At 43.7% G+C, this 15,363-nt stretch overlaps 1 protein-coding gene across 1 annotated transcript in view; it reads left to right on the top strand.

The window, feature by feature from the left end:
- Positions 1 to 15,363, top strand: part of LOC111658665 (voltage-gated potassium channel KCNC1-like) — a 51,465-nt gene that overhangs the window by 8,485 nt on the left and 27,617 nt on the right. Inside the window, exon 2 of the mRNA XM_023411246.2 lies at positions 179 to 867. Coding sequence (XP_023267014.1) covers positions 247 to 867 — 621 coding nt within the window. The 5' untranslated portion in view covers positions 179 to 246. The remainder of the gene's footprint in view (positions 1 to 178; positions 868 to 15,363) is intronic.

Below are 15,363 nucleotides of genomic sequence, written 5' to 3' on the forward strand. Positions count from 1 at the left end.
CACTCACTGCACCTGCACAAGGTCATTTTTGGCGCCCATTCCCTCATCTGATTATCAAGTGAATGATTGCACATACACCTGCTATAAGCCTGTGGTTCTTCATTTGTATTGCAATGTTGATAATCCACATCTATTTCTCCCTTCTGCTAAAATTTCTGCCCTTTTTCTCTCCCCGCAGACTCCTCAGACTCCTCCCTCCTCCTCCCTTCGGTCTCTCTCATCCTCTCCCTCCCCCCCCGGTCCTCTATGCTCAGTTCGGTGTGTGTATCCTCTTTCAAAGGGCGCAAGGGTGGGAACAAGTCGTCCAACAAAGCATGTTACAGTGCAGACATGACTTGTCCGTCGGAAAGCGAGAAAATCGTGATAAACTGCGGGGGGGTGCGGCATGAGACCTACCGGAGCACCCTAAAAACGTTGCCCGGTACCCGCTTGTCGTGGCTCACCGAACCGGACGCGTTCAGCAACTTCGACTACGACCCCAAATTAGACGAGTTCTTCTTCGACCGCCACCCGTCAGTGTTTTCCTTCATCCTCAACTATTACCGCACTGGGAAGTTGCACTGTCCCAATGATGTGTGCGGTCCCCTGTTCGAAGAGGAGCTGGCCTTTTGGGGTATCGATGAGACTGACGTGGAGGCGTGTTGCTGGATGAATTACCGGCAGCACCGGGATGCGGAGGAGGCGCTGGACAGCTTCGAGACTCCAGAACCGGACGCGCCGGACGACGACCCAGCGCTGGGCGGTGCGGATGGGGACTTGAAAAGACTGTGCATGCAGGAGGACGCAAGGAAATCGGGCTGGTGGAAAACCTGGCAGCCCAGAATATGGGCACTGTTTGAAGACCCCTATTCCTCCAAGTATGCCCGGGTGAGTTACCCATGTCTCTCCTGGAGGGACCAAGTTGTTTCTGTACTGTTGCATATTCCACCTCATTATGTCTCAGACCACTGCTTGACTCATGATAACTTTTAAAAACTTTGTTTTTTAAATGTTCTGTTAACATTACAACTGCAGAGAAACCAGTCCCTCATAATGAACTGCAGGACTCTCACTGTTGGTATGTGTGTGATCCCTGTCAGTACAGCTTGTATTAAATGGCAGGATATAGACCTACTGATATTGAATAATTAATGCTGATAGCATAGGGAAAATGGAAAATGGTATGGCAGGTACCAGTTGATGTAACAACCGCGGTTGTTCACCTCCATGTCTTTGACTTGATGTATTACATGTTTCAGACGCGCTGGATTCACACTGAATGCCGTTTTATTGCTGTCATAATTCCTATCGCCGTATTCTGCTACTTGAGCAGGTTTAATACATATCTGCCTCCAAACGCAGCAGCCGCTGCGCCTCTTGCATCCAAACGCCTTCATTAGATCATATTTGTCCGTTTACGATGCACATCAATGCGCCGTATTTCATGTTAGCCTTATTTATTGTAGCACCGCATTGAGGTGGCTCATACGACGCCTAACCGTCACATTTGAAGTGCATGTCTTTTCCCACATTTGCCCTTGGTAGTGCTTCACTCTGCTGGCTCGTTTTTTTGCCAGTCCCCCTTGTCCCAGTTGAACGCTACATGCCTTTTACGCAAGGGCTTTATTGCTGTTACGCATAACTTGCTCCTATGTTGGGATGTCCTCTATTGTTTTCACGTAAATAGTTAATGATTTATCTCTTACAAGCCAATGTTTGATGACATTTGATCATACAGGTGTAAGAGTAACAAGTACCCCTGGCTGTGTTTTTGATCCCTGGCACATGAAAACAGTTACAGTGGGCTTGTGGTTCTTTTTTCTCAGACCCTCCAGTTACAGACAAATCCAGCTGCTTGATCACGACCCTTTGATTTGTGCTGTTTGGTATATCCACTGATATAGTTTGATCATTCTTGTCTTGCACCCTGTCTGTGTTTTCTCTTAATAATATTTTTTCTGCTCTGAGGGTGTGTGAGGACCCAGAGGTACTGTGAATGCATGCATACTGTAGGTGCACATGCAAAACCAGACAGTCAGCAGACACCTGCAGTGGCCAGTTCATGCCATCACACTGAAAATAGCTGAATGTCTGTGAAAAAAAAAAGCATAAATCACTGCACACTCAGCAATACACACTCTATTTACTATCACAGATGAAGACAATAGCTGCACACACAGACTCTTACCCTGTGTTCCCAAACACACACACACAAATGCACACAGACACACAACTCCTCTGGCACCAGGTGTAGGTCTACACGCCTAGATTCAGTTCCCTCCAAAGGAAGAGGAAAGTGTCTGGCTGTGACGGACAGATAGTCTGGTTTAGGCAACCTGATCTGTCTCTCTGGACCCGGGATCAGGCAGGAAGTGCTTCACGAACTGTCACTCTCATCCCAATTGGATTGATTTCTCACTATCCCACCCCTCGCTGCCCCTACTCAACAAAACAGCTCGTTGTAAAGTAGTTCTTTGTAGGATGTTGAAATGTTGCATGAGAGGGAGAGAGCTTTGGTGCTTGGATTTTGAAATGGCGCACTATGACAAGCATGAGGCCAAAAGAAAAAAAAAAAGGTGCTTCACATGTGTATGTAAACAGAAGTGGATTTGGTTGCTGAATTCTCAATTATCTTAGAGCAAGAGGGGGCAGCATTTGCAGCACTGCCATACCTTGGATGCAAGCTACTGTACCTGCTGCCTAGCTGCTAGAATGATGTATATTATGTAATGTACAGTTTAACACCACATCCACTGGTTACACTGGCTGAGATCTCATAAATGAAACAAAAACTAACGTTCATTGAGTGTAATGGTTGCAGATAGTGGTGTTTGTGACGCCATGTTGGGGTTATGCAGAGTACAGAGCAGGTAGTAGGTGGGATTCATTTCAGCGGCTGCTCACCACTGGCTGTATTTGTGGGTGAAAGCAGCTCCGATTCTCTCTGTTGGTCTAATATACCAGCGCTATACGTCAAACAGCGATGTGACCCAGATCAATCGTATTTCCCCCCCCCCACCCTCGCTCTTTCTAAAAGTGTCCTGTCCAACGTGGCAAAACCTTTTGGTTTTTCGGTCCTGAGAGATGCAAATTATATGTGAAGAGAGAAGACAAGAGAGATGAAGAGAGGCTAGGACAGGAAAAAATGAGAGCTGATGTGGAAATACAATGAGACAGATGAGAGAGAGACAGAGGGAAGAAGAGGGAGACGAGAGGAAATAAAGGGAGACAGGAGGAGAGATGTTACTCTAATGATTTAAGGGGATTTTGTTTCCATGGCTGTGATGTAACGCATCAGCAATCAATGTTTTGATCACAGCGTTCGACATGCAGGCAGGGTCTTCTTTTTGTTTAGTTTTTATTTTTTTTTAATTCACTGCCTTCTTCGCTCATGATCGTGTGAGGCTCGCTCGTGGATCTACCGTAGTGGCACACACACATATACAAACGCACACATGCTGGTGTCTGTGCTGGCTTTTCTGCTGCAGTAGACACGGGAGAGAGGAGGAGGAGAAGGGGGGCTCTGGAGGAAGAGAAAAGAGGTGGAGGAGAGAGGGGTGGTGGGGGGGCGTGAGAGGGATAGGCAGAGCGAGGGAAATGGAGAAGGGGTGAGATAGTGGGGAGAAAAACGGAGGGAAAAGGGAGCAAAGGGGGAGCCTGAGAAGGACAGGGAGGGAGAAAGAGGAAGGCGAGGAGGAGGAAGAGGGGTATTGAGATAAACAGGGAGGAGGTGACAACCACAGAGAGGAGAAAGATGTTGCATGATGGGGGTGGGGACCCTTGTCTTAGCATCTTCGATTATCTGTGACGGCTTGAGCCATCCAATCTTCCTACCCCGGCCCTCCTGCCTGCCTATTGATTGATATTTTATTGATTATCTTCTCTTTTTGTCTGTTTTTAAAGCCATTCTCTGTTTCTCTATCACCTCTTAATATCTGAGAATACTGACGAAGACTCTGGCTTATTCTTCTCCGCTGAATGGTAACATGACTGTTAACCCACTGGCAAAATTTATGGATGTATATGTTTCTGTTTGATGAGGTGTTATACAATACTATTTTCAACTGATTTCTTTATTGATCTGTGCCTGGTTGACATAGATCTTGCAGCGCAGCTAAGACGACATGGGACCATTATATCATGCTTGAAAGATTCAGATTGTCTCCCATTTTATCCTCTGCGTGTTAGTTTTTTTTTTTTTTCTAACTCACCGTTTTAAACTCTGACAATGATCCTAATTGAATAACTAAGGATGCACCAGTATCGATTAACTGTTTCGGTGTTTTTTTTATTGAACCGGAGGTAATCTAATTTGATGTAATCACTTGACACTCGGCAGGTTGAATATATGTTGTCAGACTAAGATGATAATGTTTGATGGTTATACCTTAAGAGAGGGATTTTTTTTTTGAAAACTGAAACAGTATAATTATAGAAATGGGAAGAGAAGTAGCTGTTACAGTGTTGTGCGGTGCGCTATGTGTAGAAATCACATATAAAAAGAAAACTGACTTGAGTGAGTCAGTTTGGGGCATCAAAACTAAACTGAATGAATTTGACACAGTGTACAATAATATAGAGTAAATTCATGCGTAAATTTGAATTACATTTTTCTTAAAAAAAAAAAAAAAAGTTTAAAATATGATCTCATCAGTATTAATTGTACTGATGCCCGTCCTCTTGTTGTCCTGTAATGTAGTCCCACAGGTTTTCCGCTGTGTTTTGGTCACTTCCTCTTTCATACCAGAAGGGCACAGTTGTCTTTGTCAGCAATCTCCTGACAAAGCACCATTTTGTAGCTCAGCATGTAAAAGATGCCCCTTTGCCCCCTTCCAAATCAGACTTTTTTTTTTTTTTTGTGCCTGTATTTGATTCGTTTCGGGGGAGCAGCACTTTGTCCAGAACCAACCCCCCCCACCGCCCCACCCACCCCTCCTCTCCCTGAAGGTCATGTCTTGTGGTTCATTGTTTGCTGTTCTTTTCCACATTGTTCAGTGCTGGAGCGCACAATGCTGTCATAAACACAAATGTGAGCTGCCACTGCGCCAGACAGCCTCAGAACAGGTCGTCTCTGGGTAGAAAATCACTGGGCTGAACAGAAAATAGAAAAAAAACGATGTATTGATAGGTGTTAGTTTATATATGTATATATAGATATGGTGTTGGGTGGAGGAGAAGATCACCTGGGGAAGGGCTTAGGTGACATTACCATTTTTTGTCGAGGACATTGCATTACACTTTTAGGGCAGAAGACCTTGTGACCGACCGACGAGTCCTGTGTGGGATCGGAAAGATAAAAAGGTGGGGTTGGGTTTAATTATCCAACTAGCAACTTAAAACAGCTGTCAGGAAGGTTTTCCATTTCATTTTCAATAAAGCCTGATGTCCTCGTTTGATTTTAACCATATCAGACATACTACATACTAGGTCACTTCTAATTTTGACCAGTCTATTGAGATTATTTTGCACCAGTTTTGTTTGCCACGTAGTTCCACATACAGTTCCTCCCAACTCTGGCCGGAGCTCAACGGGAATTGTGGGGAAGGAGACGGATAATTGTTTGTGCAGGTGCCAGCCAATCCCAGGCCTTGAAGATTTCTTGTTAATGGTGAACTGAAAGGTCTTAAGTGTGTAGAATTAAATTTTAATACTTTCAGCAATGGGGTTTTGTATTTGTGCTTCCAAGCTGTTTCCATTCAAACCCAGAACCCGCTGAAAGGCCTATTTCCCACTTCCACTCTTGTTCCTCTCCCAGTGGGCTGTATCTGAAAATAGCAAAGAGAGGGGAAGCAGGCCTTAATTTCATTCTCTGGTGGCAAATCTATTCCTCCATCACTGGTGAGGGGATGAGACTGCGCACTTGTATGACCATTCAGCACATAAGCAATATTTAGAAAACACAAGTCTTAAAATAGCTAAAGCACCAAACCTGTCTTGACAGAGAAAAGAAGGGATGGAGGGAGATATTGTTAGGGTGCTCACTAAGTTTATTAAGGTAAACTGTTTTCCTCAAGCGGTAGCTGCTGGCAGGGGCGTGATAATTAGTCAACCCGCCTTTCCTGTCCCCTCGAATGGTAAATGTATCGCGTTCTGTTTCAATTTTCCCTGACAAGGTTTTGTACCGCAGGCCTTCTCATGTTGTGTTTGCATCCTCGGAAGTCACTGTCCCTCCGTTTGCTGCCTTGTAACTTGAGCGCTGCCTGTTGGCGGTACTTTACAGGATAGATGGTTGATGTCTCATAACAAGGACAGAGACATGATCTTTGTGTTGAATAAGCAGGAAGCACTTTTGAAATGGTGACAACAGAAAAAAGCCTCGGTGTTTGATTTGGACTTTTTAGTAGTATACAACAATATATTACATTTTTTTTTATAATTAGCTGTCTAATTGTTTCATCAGTTGACAGATGTTTTATATTTTGAATATCTGGACAAAACTAGTGTTTAGATAGCAAAATAAAACTTCTGGCCCAACATATGCCTGGGTCCTCAGCTCGAGTCAGGCGCATACACTTTCACACCTGGGCAGATTCCAGCTGTTATACTCCAGCCTTGGATGGTTTTTTGTACGTGCACCAGAATTGGTCCAGATGTGGATGTAGCATCTGGATTCATTTTTTGCTATCTTTGCAGCTGAACTGGTGAAGCTGTCCCTGTGTCCTGATTTATCCATCACCTGTAATTATAGGTATTACTGTTGAAGGGAGACATTATGGGAAATATGCTTATTCACTTTTTTTGTTTTGTTTTATGGATTTGTTTCCACCGGACAGAGCCAGGCTAGCTGTTTCCCTCATTTTCCAGTCTTTATGCTAAGCTAGGCTAACCAGATGCTGGCTGTATATACTTAGCATCTCTCAACAACAAGGCAAATAAGTGTATTTCCCAAAAATATTGAACTATTCCTTTAGGTGTCACATCACATTTCGAGTATTTAACTTGAAGTGTGATAATGCTGCAAGAATTATTTCCCCATCACTCCAGCTACTTTTTTAATTCCTCTTCGCTATCTCTTTCTCAGCCATCTTCCTCCTCCTCTTCCTCTGCTTCGGTCCATTTAGCCATGCTGGTTAAGTGCTGAATCAGCGCCCCTCACCACTACGCAGACAGTCAATTAGTTGGACCTTGTGGTAAACCCTGGACATTTTGCTCTTACGCCGTGGAATTGAAATGATTTAGGAAACTGGCATGGTGGAGAGCTCACACGGTGCCAGAGCCGATTACAGTGGTGGGAGTCTGAATTCTCTAAATGGGGCAAATCTTGTCAAAACACATGAGAGAACAGCGTATTGTGTACTATAGTAACACAAACCACCACACGCTTTAGCACATGTATATGTAAACAAACAGGGACACAGTGTGCACATACAGAGGAATAGTTAAAAACTATTTTAATCGTGTGTTCAATCAAAACTCCTTTCCTCTGCATCAAGACAGTCAATTATTCATGAGCAAAATCCGGCACATACTGTAACCAAAGAAACACTTAACATGCTACAGAAACACATTTACCCACCTCCATTACAACATGCGTCTTACATTTGACCCCCTCAAACACCTGGCTGAACATAAATCACTCTCAGTACACTCACCTTTGTACATTGGCCCATACTCTGTAAGTGTAGCCGCCCATAAACCATTCAGCTGAGCGTTCACACTCACAGCACGCAGATAAATCACTTGGTTTGACACGCCTCCACATGTAACCCTCCAGATCACTCTCACACATGCGACTGTCCCAAACACACGCGTTTAACAAAGGCATACACCAACAAACTCAATGTTAATTAGCTGGCCATTTAAATTGTAGATATTTTGTAATAATTTCTAAGGCTGAAAAATATTTTCATTATTTAGTATTCTGTATTTGTTTTTTATTTAATCAATCAGTTTATTGTTTAGTAAATGTAAGGAAATAGTGAATAATGTTTTTTCCCAAAGCCAAAGGCGACACCATCAAATTACTCATTTTATCCAACATTCAACAACTACAAGAATATTCCATTTGAAATAAAACCAAACAGAGAATAATAGCAAATCTCACATTTGAGATGTTAAAACCTGCAAGTGAAGAGATAGTTTTGCTTAATAAATAACTTAAATTATCCATATTTATTGTCTGCAAATCAACTGTTTGACTATGTTTCAGCACTAATGATGTTACAGTGATACAATTAGATCATGTTTTACAATAATAGTGGCTGAGCATTTTGTAATTTCTAATCTCATCTTTACTAGTGATTATTTGTTATATTATCAATAAATCTGCAGATTATTTATGTGATTTACCAATTAATAGTTTGGTTTATATGTAAATGTAAAGAATAGTGAAAAATGGCCACCACAACCCCACGACGAAGTCATTAAATGAAAAATATGCAGTATATCATCAAAAAACACAAAGAAAAGCAGCAAATCCTCACAATTAATAATCTGAAACGTAAAAACCGGCAAAGAGATTCATTTTACCATCAGAGAAGACAAAGAAATCAGAGAATATTCACAGAAACCAGCTACTTTCTGTAGAATGATTGATTATGAAGTATGTTGCTGATTCGTACTACACCGAGCAAATCACACACAGAAGTCAAGTCTCACCTCGTGATTGCGACCACGCTGTTGTGAACACGTGTTTAACAGTTTGGTCAGTGTCTCTGCATGGTCGGCCACGCATCGTTACATGTGGCACTGAAACAGTCAAACTGGATCCCTGCTCGTTCCCTTGGAAAATGACATTGGGGGGCGTCTCTGGGACAATTCCTGTGTGACCATCTGCTTCCTTGTGACTGTGCCTTGTGTCCAAGTGGCAGTGGAGTGGAGGCAGAGTGCGTGTACCATCGTATGACCACTATAAATGGAAACGTGATCAAGAGGAGTGTGTAACAGTTTGATGCGGGAGTGGATTGGGATGAAAATGTGTCAGAATGTCCTGTGGAGGTTTGTTGAGATCAGGACATTTTCTCAAAATTTGACTTGACGTTGAAAGGTTTACAGTTTGATTGTGTAGTTACCAAAAAGTCCTTTTGTGCATGTTTTCTCTTTTATGATGGAATGAGAAAGGACAGAAGGGGTTTGGAGAAAGAGGAGGAGGAGGAGGACTTGAAGGCAGGCGGTCGTCACAGCTAAAAGAACAGGGACTTGCTTCATGTGTCTCGGACAATACAAGTAGGACAGGAGAGGACGGACGGGGTGAGGAAGGGAGGCAAAAGGGAGGATCGGCTCAGAAAGAGGGGGGCCGTGTCGCAAGGACAAACGCATATAGTATGCTGCAGTAATCTGGAGCGAATACAAAGCAGATGAGAGGGAACGGACACATGTACTGTTCACTCACCTCCACACACAGTTTGTTTGTCTTCAAATATATTTGACAGGACTGCAGTGGGAGCGAAATGGAGGGGACCTGAAAGCTGCAGAGCAAATACGACAAAGTGACGTGTGTGTGTGTGTGTGTGTGTGTGTGTGTTTGTGTGTGTGTGTGTAGGACAGCATACCGATTCAACTGTAGCGTGTCAAGGAGTTGAGTCATTCAGGGAATCTCTGGAACAGAAGTCTGTGTTGTGATTGAAATTTTTACCAGGATCACTTCCAAGAGCGCTGACCTCAGAGAGTCAGTGTTTCTAACACTCAGAAAATAAAGTATATGCAAGGATTACCCAGAGCAGAAGCTAATTATATCTCTCTAAGTTCAGTGCAGCCTCCCTCCAACCTCCATCGCTCCTCCTCCTCCTTCATCTCCTCCTGCATTCAGGTGTTTGATAAGCCTCATGCATACGTATGAGACTCGCATCCCATGTGTCCACGTGTTTTTGCACATATGCAATCCTGCAACATATGCAACCATCCCATTATGTCCCTCCTCTCTTCTGCTCGTCCCCACGTCTACTTCTACCAGTCCCACCCTTTTTCTACGCCTCACCTCTCCTGCCCTTCATTATCCCGCAGTGTCCCACGTCGGGTGCTGGGCAACCACAATCTTCCGCTTTAAACCTCCCGCACTGGTTCGGACACCAGCGTCCTCCACCTGTTTCAATTGCATTTCCCTCGAGGTGAGACACGGCTGCATTTCCTCTGAGACCGAAAGAGGGCTTGTGGGGAATAAAGGGTCACAAGAATTCTATATCTCCTCTGATATTGTTTTCTGCCGATCGTCAGTCTGTCATTATCAGCTGTCATGGAGCTCCTCTTTGAAATGAGCTTCGGTGCCACTTGTTCAGCGCACCTTGAAATCTAGACCGTTCTGCAGTGGTAGGGCCGACTCTTAAAACCTCTGTCTTGTTTTTGCAGTGCAAAGAGGAGGTTGACTAGATAGGTTGCAAGACTGAAATGATCAGCTGATTGAAAGATTGTCTATTGACAAAAGTATTTTTTATTTTGATTATCAATTAATTGTTTAAAAAGTAAAAATTTGATGACAACTGCATTTTTTGCCAAGAGTTATATGAGAAGATTAATACAACTCTCATGCCGAAACACCTGGTGACCGTTAGCTTAGCTTCCATCAAAGACTGCAAATTGGGGGAAAAGTTAGCCTGGCTCCGTTCAAAGGTAACACAATTTATCAACCAGCACTTGTTAATTAACACATTATGTGTTTGTTTCATATGAACAAAAATGTCAAACTGCTTGATCTACAAGGGGTTACGTGCACGCCTTGGACCATTTCTTGGCTGGGAGTCTCAGCGAACATAAGCGCTGCTGGCAGTAGTTTAGTATTTACTGTACAGACACGAGAGTGGTGTCAATGTCAACAATCAATTTAACTCCCAGCAAGAAAAAAAGTGCTTCCGAAATTGTGAAATGTATTCCTGTAATTTGATATCAAGAGTAGAAATGTGGCAGGAAACAAAGGCAAAGAAAGGACGGATGACACGCAACGAGGATCCGCGGCTGTGCTCGAATCGTGGATGTTGCAGTTAGGATTAGGTCGGGGTCAGTATCTTTTACTCCAGGAACCTCCAGAACCACCAATATTTTGACATGTGAATGTTAATTGCACCCCAGAGCTCAATCAGTTGTTTTTTCCATGTGGTATTAACTATATTTAGTAGCCTTTACGCTTGAATGGCGGTCTGAACGCTGTAACTGTGGTTAACATTCGTGGACACATCTCATGGCGTACATCAAACTCACACGAGGAAGCTTTGAGGTTGAGGGTCACAAACAGCTGAGAGCCACTGAAGTGAAGACAAGAGAAAGACTTTTCTGTACTGTTCTCTCTCCCTCTCTGTTCATCCCTCGCTCAGTCTTTCCACTCAGCTTTACTGCTTGTCCATTTCACACGCCATGTCCCTAAAGGGAACTCTCTCTCTCTCTCTCTCTCTTTTGACATTTTAGTTGTTCTCTTTGTCTTGTTCAACAATGTTTGACTGTTAGGTTTAGGGTTTTTTTTGGTTTTCTACTAATCTCAGCCTAAAGTAGCAAAACCCTCAACTTCAACATTATTCCTCACAGAATATAACAGTGATGATGATGATGATGATGATGATGATGATCAAGTGAGGGCTATTCCTGTAAGCCACCCAAGGTTATACTCCCACTGCACACTAAGTGGCTTCTTGGGAAGTCTCTGAGTGATGGGCACAGTCATTCACCCTAAGATAATAGATTAATCACCCGATCCCGGTCTAACCCATTGCTCGGGTTGCCCTTCAGGAGAACGTTCTGTACACTTCCCATCTTTAAATGTTCATTTTTCATGCCTTCATTCATGTGCAGATTTCAAATCATCATTCAATGTCTTCTTATCATCGCTGACTCTGCAGCGGTGGTCGCCTCTTTGCTTTGCCCTCTGGGAAAGGCTCCACGTACTCCTCCTGTCTTACCGGGAGCTGTTCGTCATACTAATGCTGATCAAACATCGCCATCACGGAACAAAAAGCCCTGTCAATAAGAGGCAAAATCCTTTATTTGTCTTTATATCTCTGTCAAGGTCACATTCCCTTGACCCGACAAATGTTAATCTTTCACTGAACGGTCGGGCGGCCGGACCGAGCGATCACAGTTTGGCTCTTGCTCCTCTACATTCAGCCCTTTACGCCAGCTGTAGGAGCAGTATTTGGCTTAGTCCTGTCCTTGGTGCCTGAAAGCAGAGGCTAACGCAGTGGTTGTCATGGTGACAGAGAGCCAGGCAGGGCTGTGGTAATACTGTAATGATAAAGCTCTTCTGGATGGTGCCGCAGTAAACACAGCGCCACTAGGGTCCCGTTAAGGAAGAGCGCAGCACACCGCCGTGCATGCAAAAACGCCTGTAGGGCTAATATCAGCCCCGACAATTTCTCCTTGGTTATATCACTTACATTCATGTGCTCCCAACACCTCCTCCTTTTTCCTCCTCGCCATCTCTCTTTATTGCTCTCTCACTCTCTGCCCCTGCTCTCTCTCTCCCTTGATTGGTGAGATTCACGGCATTGTCTTCCCCTCTCCCCTGCTCATCTCCTTTCCCTCCATTCCTTCACTCGCTCTTCTTCATTCATCCATCGAAACACAATCAACACTTTCCATCATCAACTTCCTTTCACAGTGTCTCTCTCTCTCTCTCTCTCTCTCTCTCTCTCTCTCTCACTCACAAAGGCTCTTTCTCACTCGCTCCCCTCTCTCTCTCCCCATCTCTGACTCCCGCTCTTTCAAATTTATGTTGATGATCTTTCCAAATCTAATCTCAGAGTCTAGAGAGTGAGGGAGACTCTATTGGGCCTTGAAGGTCATTGGGCTGCAGGTGTCACACATGGAAGCTTTACTGTAGGGAATTCAGCGCATTAGGCTTCACACCATTATTACAGTGTGCCTCTGAATCATATATCCAGAGCATTAACATGGATGTTCAGCCCAGAACACACACACACACACACATACACATATCTTTCTCCTCATTGCAACATGAAGGTGTGTGTGTGTGTGTGTGTGTGTGTGTGGGGGGGGGGGGGCAGAGACAAAGTGCTTGAGGAGATAAATAAGTGTGACGTGAAAGATTGCTGCTCCTCCTTTTATCATCTTCCTCCACCTCTTTCTTTCCCTCTGTCTCTCCGCTCATCCCTCTCCATCACCTCAATGCAGTGCTCATGTAGCTACCACTCACTATCTGTGATCAGCAAGTGTGTGCACACACCTCATGTGCCCATAGGCTGTTTGTCTCTCTTACGTGGTGAGTCATGTCCACACACACACACACACACACACACACACACATACATGCACACACGCACGCACGCACTTGTGCCAGGCACTTACGCCAACACATGTACACATGGGCGCATACAGTACACACACACAGATTTGATGAGTAGCTTTAAGTACAGTTTATTACTGTTGAAGCAGTGGGAGTGCTTCTCCATCTTTCTTCACACACACCTTGTGATGGATTGATCAATATTGATTTGATGTTCAGATCTACAGTGTAATCCACTGTGCTGGGCCATCTGCAAATACTGTTTGATTTAATTACACAAGCCACGAACCCTTGTTTCACTAATATTGTGTCGTGGCTTTTAGTTATAGCGCGGTCGAATTCATTGCAGCACATCCTATAGGTTAAAGCTGCAATTAGCATGTTATCAGTGCTAATTTGTGCCCTCAGACCTGAATGTATTTTTGTCTCTCACTGAATGAAAAGTTCAGCTGTCATTGCTTCTCCTTGCCGAAGTTGAGGATGTTCTGTATTTCATTCTCAGGGTTTCAGATTGAAACACAGACGTGTTATTTCCTGTGTGTCTAAGATTTCCCACCAGTAAAAGCACCCGACGCCAAAGTTTGATTTAGAGAAAGAGGGCGAATCTGGAAATCAGGAGAGGCTTTGTGGTTGCATTACAAATCTCTGGTGCCCTCGCTGTATTTGTACAGAGACAAGAAAGACATAATGCTTAGAAAGTCTTTCTGTGTGGATGTATATTAATACAGTGGTGTAAAAAAAATGTAGATCAGGGCTCATTGTTAAATAGAAATTTATTTAAATTTATTTAAATAACACAATTACACAATGATCTAGATAAAAGCTGATCAACACTGTGGGTGAGATCTTTACTTTGTCCATATATTTTCATTTTGAGCTTATACCAAAACCTGATTTATGTTTGTCTGTTATTTGGAGGTGTCTCTGTCACAGAGACTTCCAAAGTATTTTCTTGCAGCAATAAACAAAAGGTTTGGATGTGTGCGTGGGACGTCCTAGTTTAAACCGATCAGTTATTGTTCCAAAGTGTATCTTCAGTGAATGATGAGCATCATGATCTGGTCAAACATGAACGCTGATTTCACAGCATTCAATATATGGTGTTCTGATAGTATCAGCTCAGCATGAACAGCATTGGCTTTTAGGCTTATTATTTTGGCAGTGCACTAACTGGTCAACAGCCAAATTTAGCAGAGTAATGTATGTATTTTTTAATGAGATCATGTTGAACATCTTGAGATGAGGACGTCTGTGCTGCAGCCTCTGTGTTTGTCATCAGATTGGTGGTTTTGTACATTATCGTACATCTTGACTAACGCCGCTTTTAGTCAGATCCATTCATGTTGACGTACTGTGGAGATTAAGGTTCTAATAGTTTTAGATTTCTTTCTGCACTGACGTGTAGTAAAAGCACCCACAGAACTCCCTCTGTCCCTCTGCTTGACAGAATTTGCTTTTATGGCGAATGCCTGTCATTTACTATTAGCCCTTCAATGTCCTGATAGCGTTCCTTCTCTTTCTTTGTCTTCGCACTCCTCCTCTCACTATCACTTCTTTTTAGAAGTTCTCTTGTCATGACACGGTCACATCATGTCGAGATCAACAGAATGATGAGCTACCTGAGCTTAGCTTAGCAGATCTTAGCTCGGGATCCGTTCCTCTGTCAGTGTTTGAATTATGCTTAGTGCTCTGGCATGCAGTCTTCAGCTTCTCTCACTTCAATAGCGCTCTGTCCTTTCTCCTGGACCGCTTCAACTCTTTTTCCTTTGTGCCTCTCTACGCATGGATCCACATCGTCTGGTCTGCCTCCCACCTGTCCACCCCCTCCTGTGTCTCCACCTGTGTAGCCTACATAAAAGATATGTAACTGCAGTTTTGCCACTATTTTCAGTTTGCACTCTCTTGTGTATGAGTTCCTTTGTACATGTGTAATGATACTCTTCTTCAGCTCTGGAAGCACTGCAGCATGCTAAAACTCAGATCTTCTACCAGTGCTCCTGGTTATTATATTACTCACATCATTAACATCCTCACAAGGAATAATGGCAACAGGAACATAAAAAATAAGAGCATAACACCTCAAGGCAAAACTCTCCTCGTTGCCCTGATTTGTACATGTGAAGGGATTCTGGTGCTCAGCCAATGAGGAAACATCCTGAGCAGGTCCTGCTGGTGCTATCCTGCTTCCCCGGGACTGGGGGGCTGGTATGGGGGGGTGG

The sequence above is a fragment of the Seriola lalandi genome, unplaced genomic scaffold (genome assembly GCF_002814215.2).
Source record: "Seriola lalandi dorsalis isolate HSWRI2012SDOR001 ecotype SW California unplaced genomic scaffold, Sedor1 jcf7180002054464, whole genome shotgun sequence".
Lineage (NCBI taxonomy): Eukaryota > Metazoa > Chordata > Actinopteri > Carangiformes > Carangidae > Seriola > Seriola lalandi.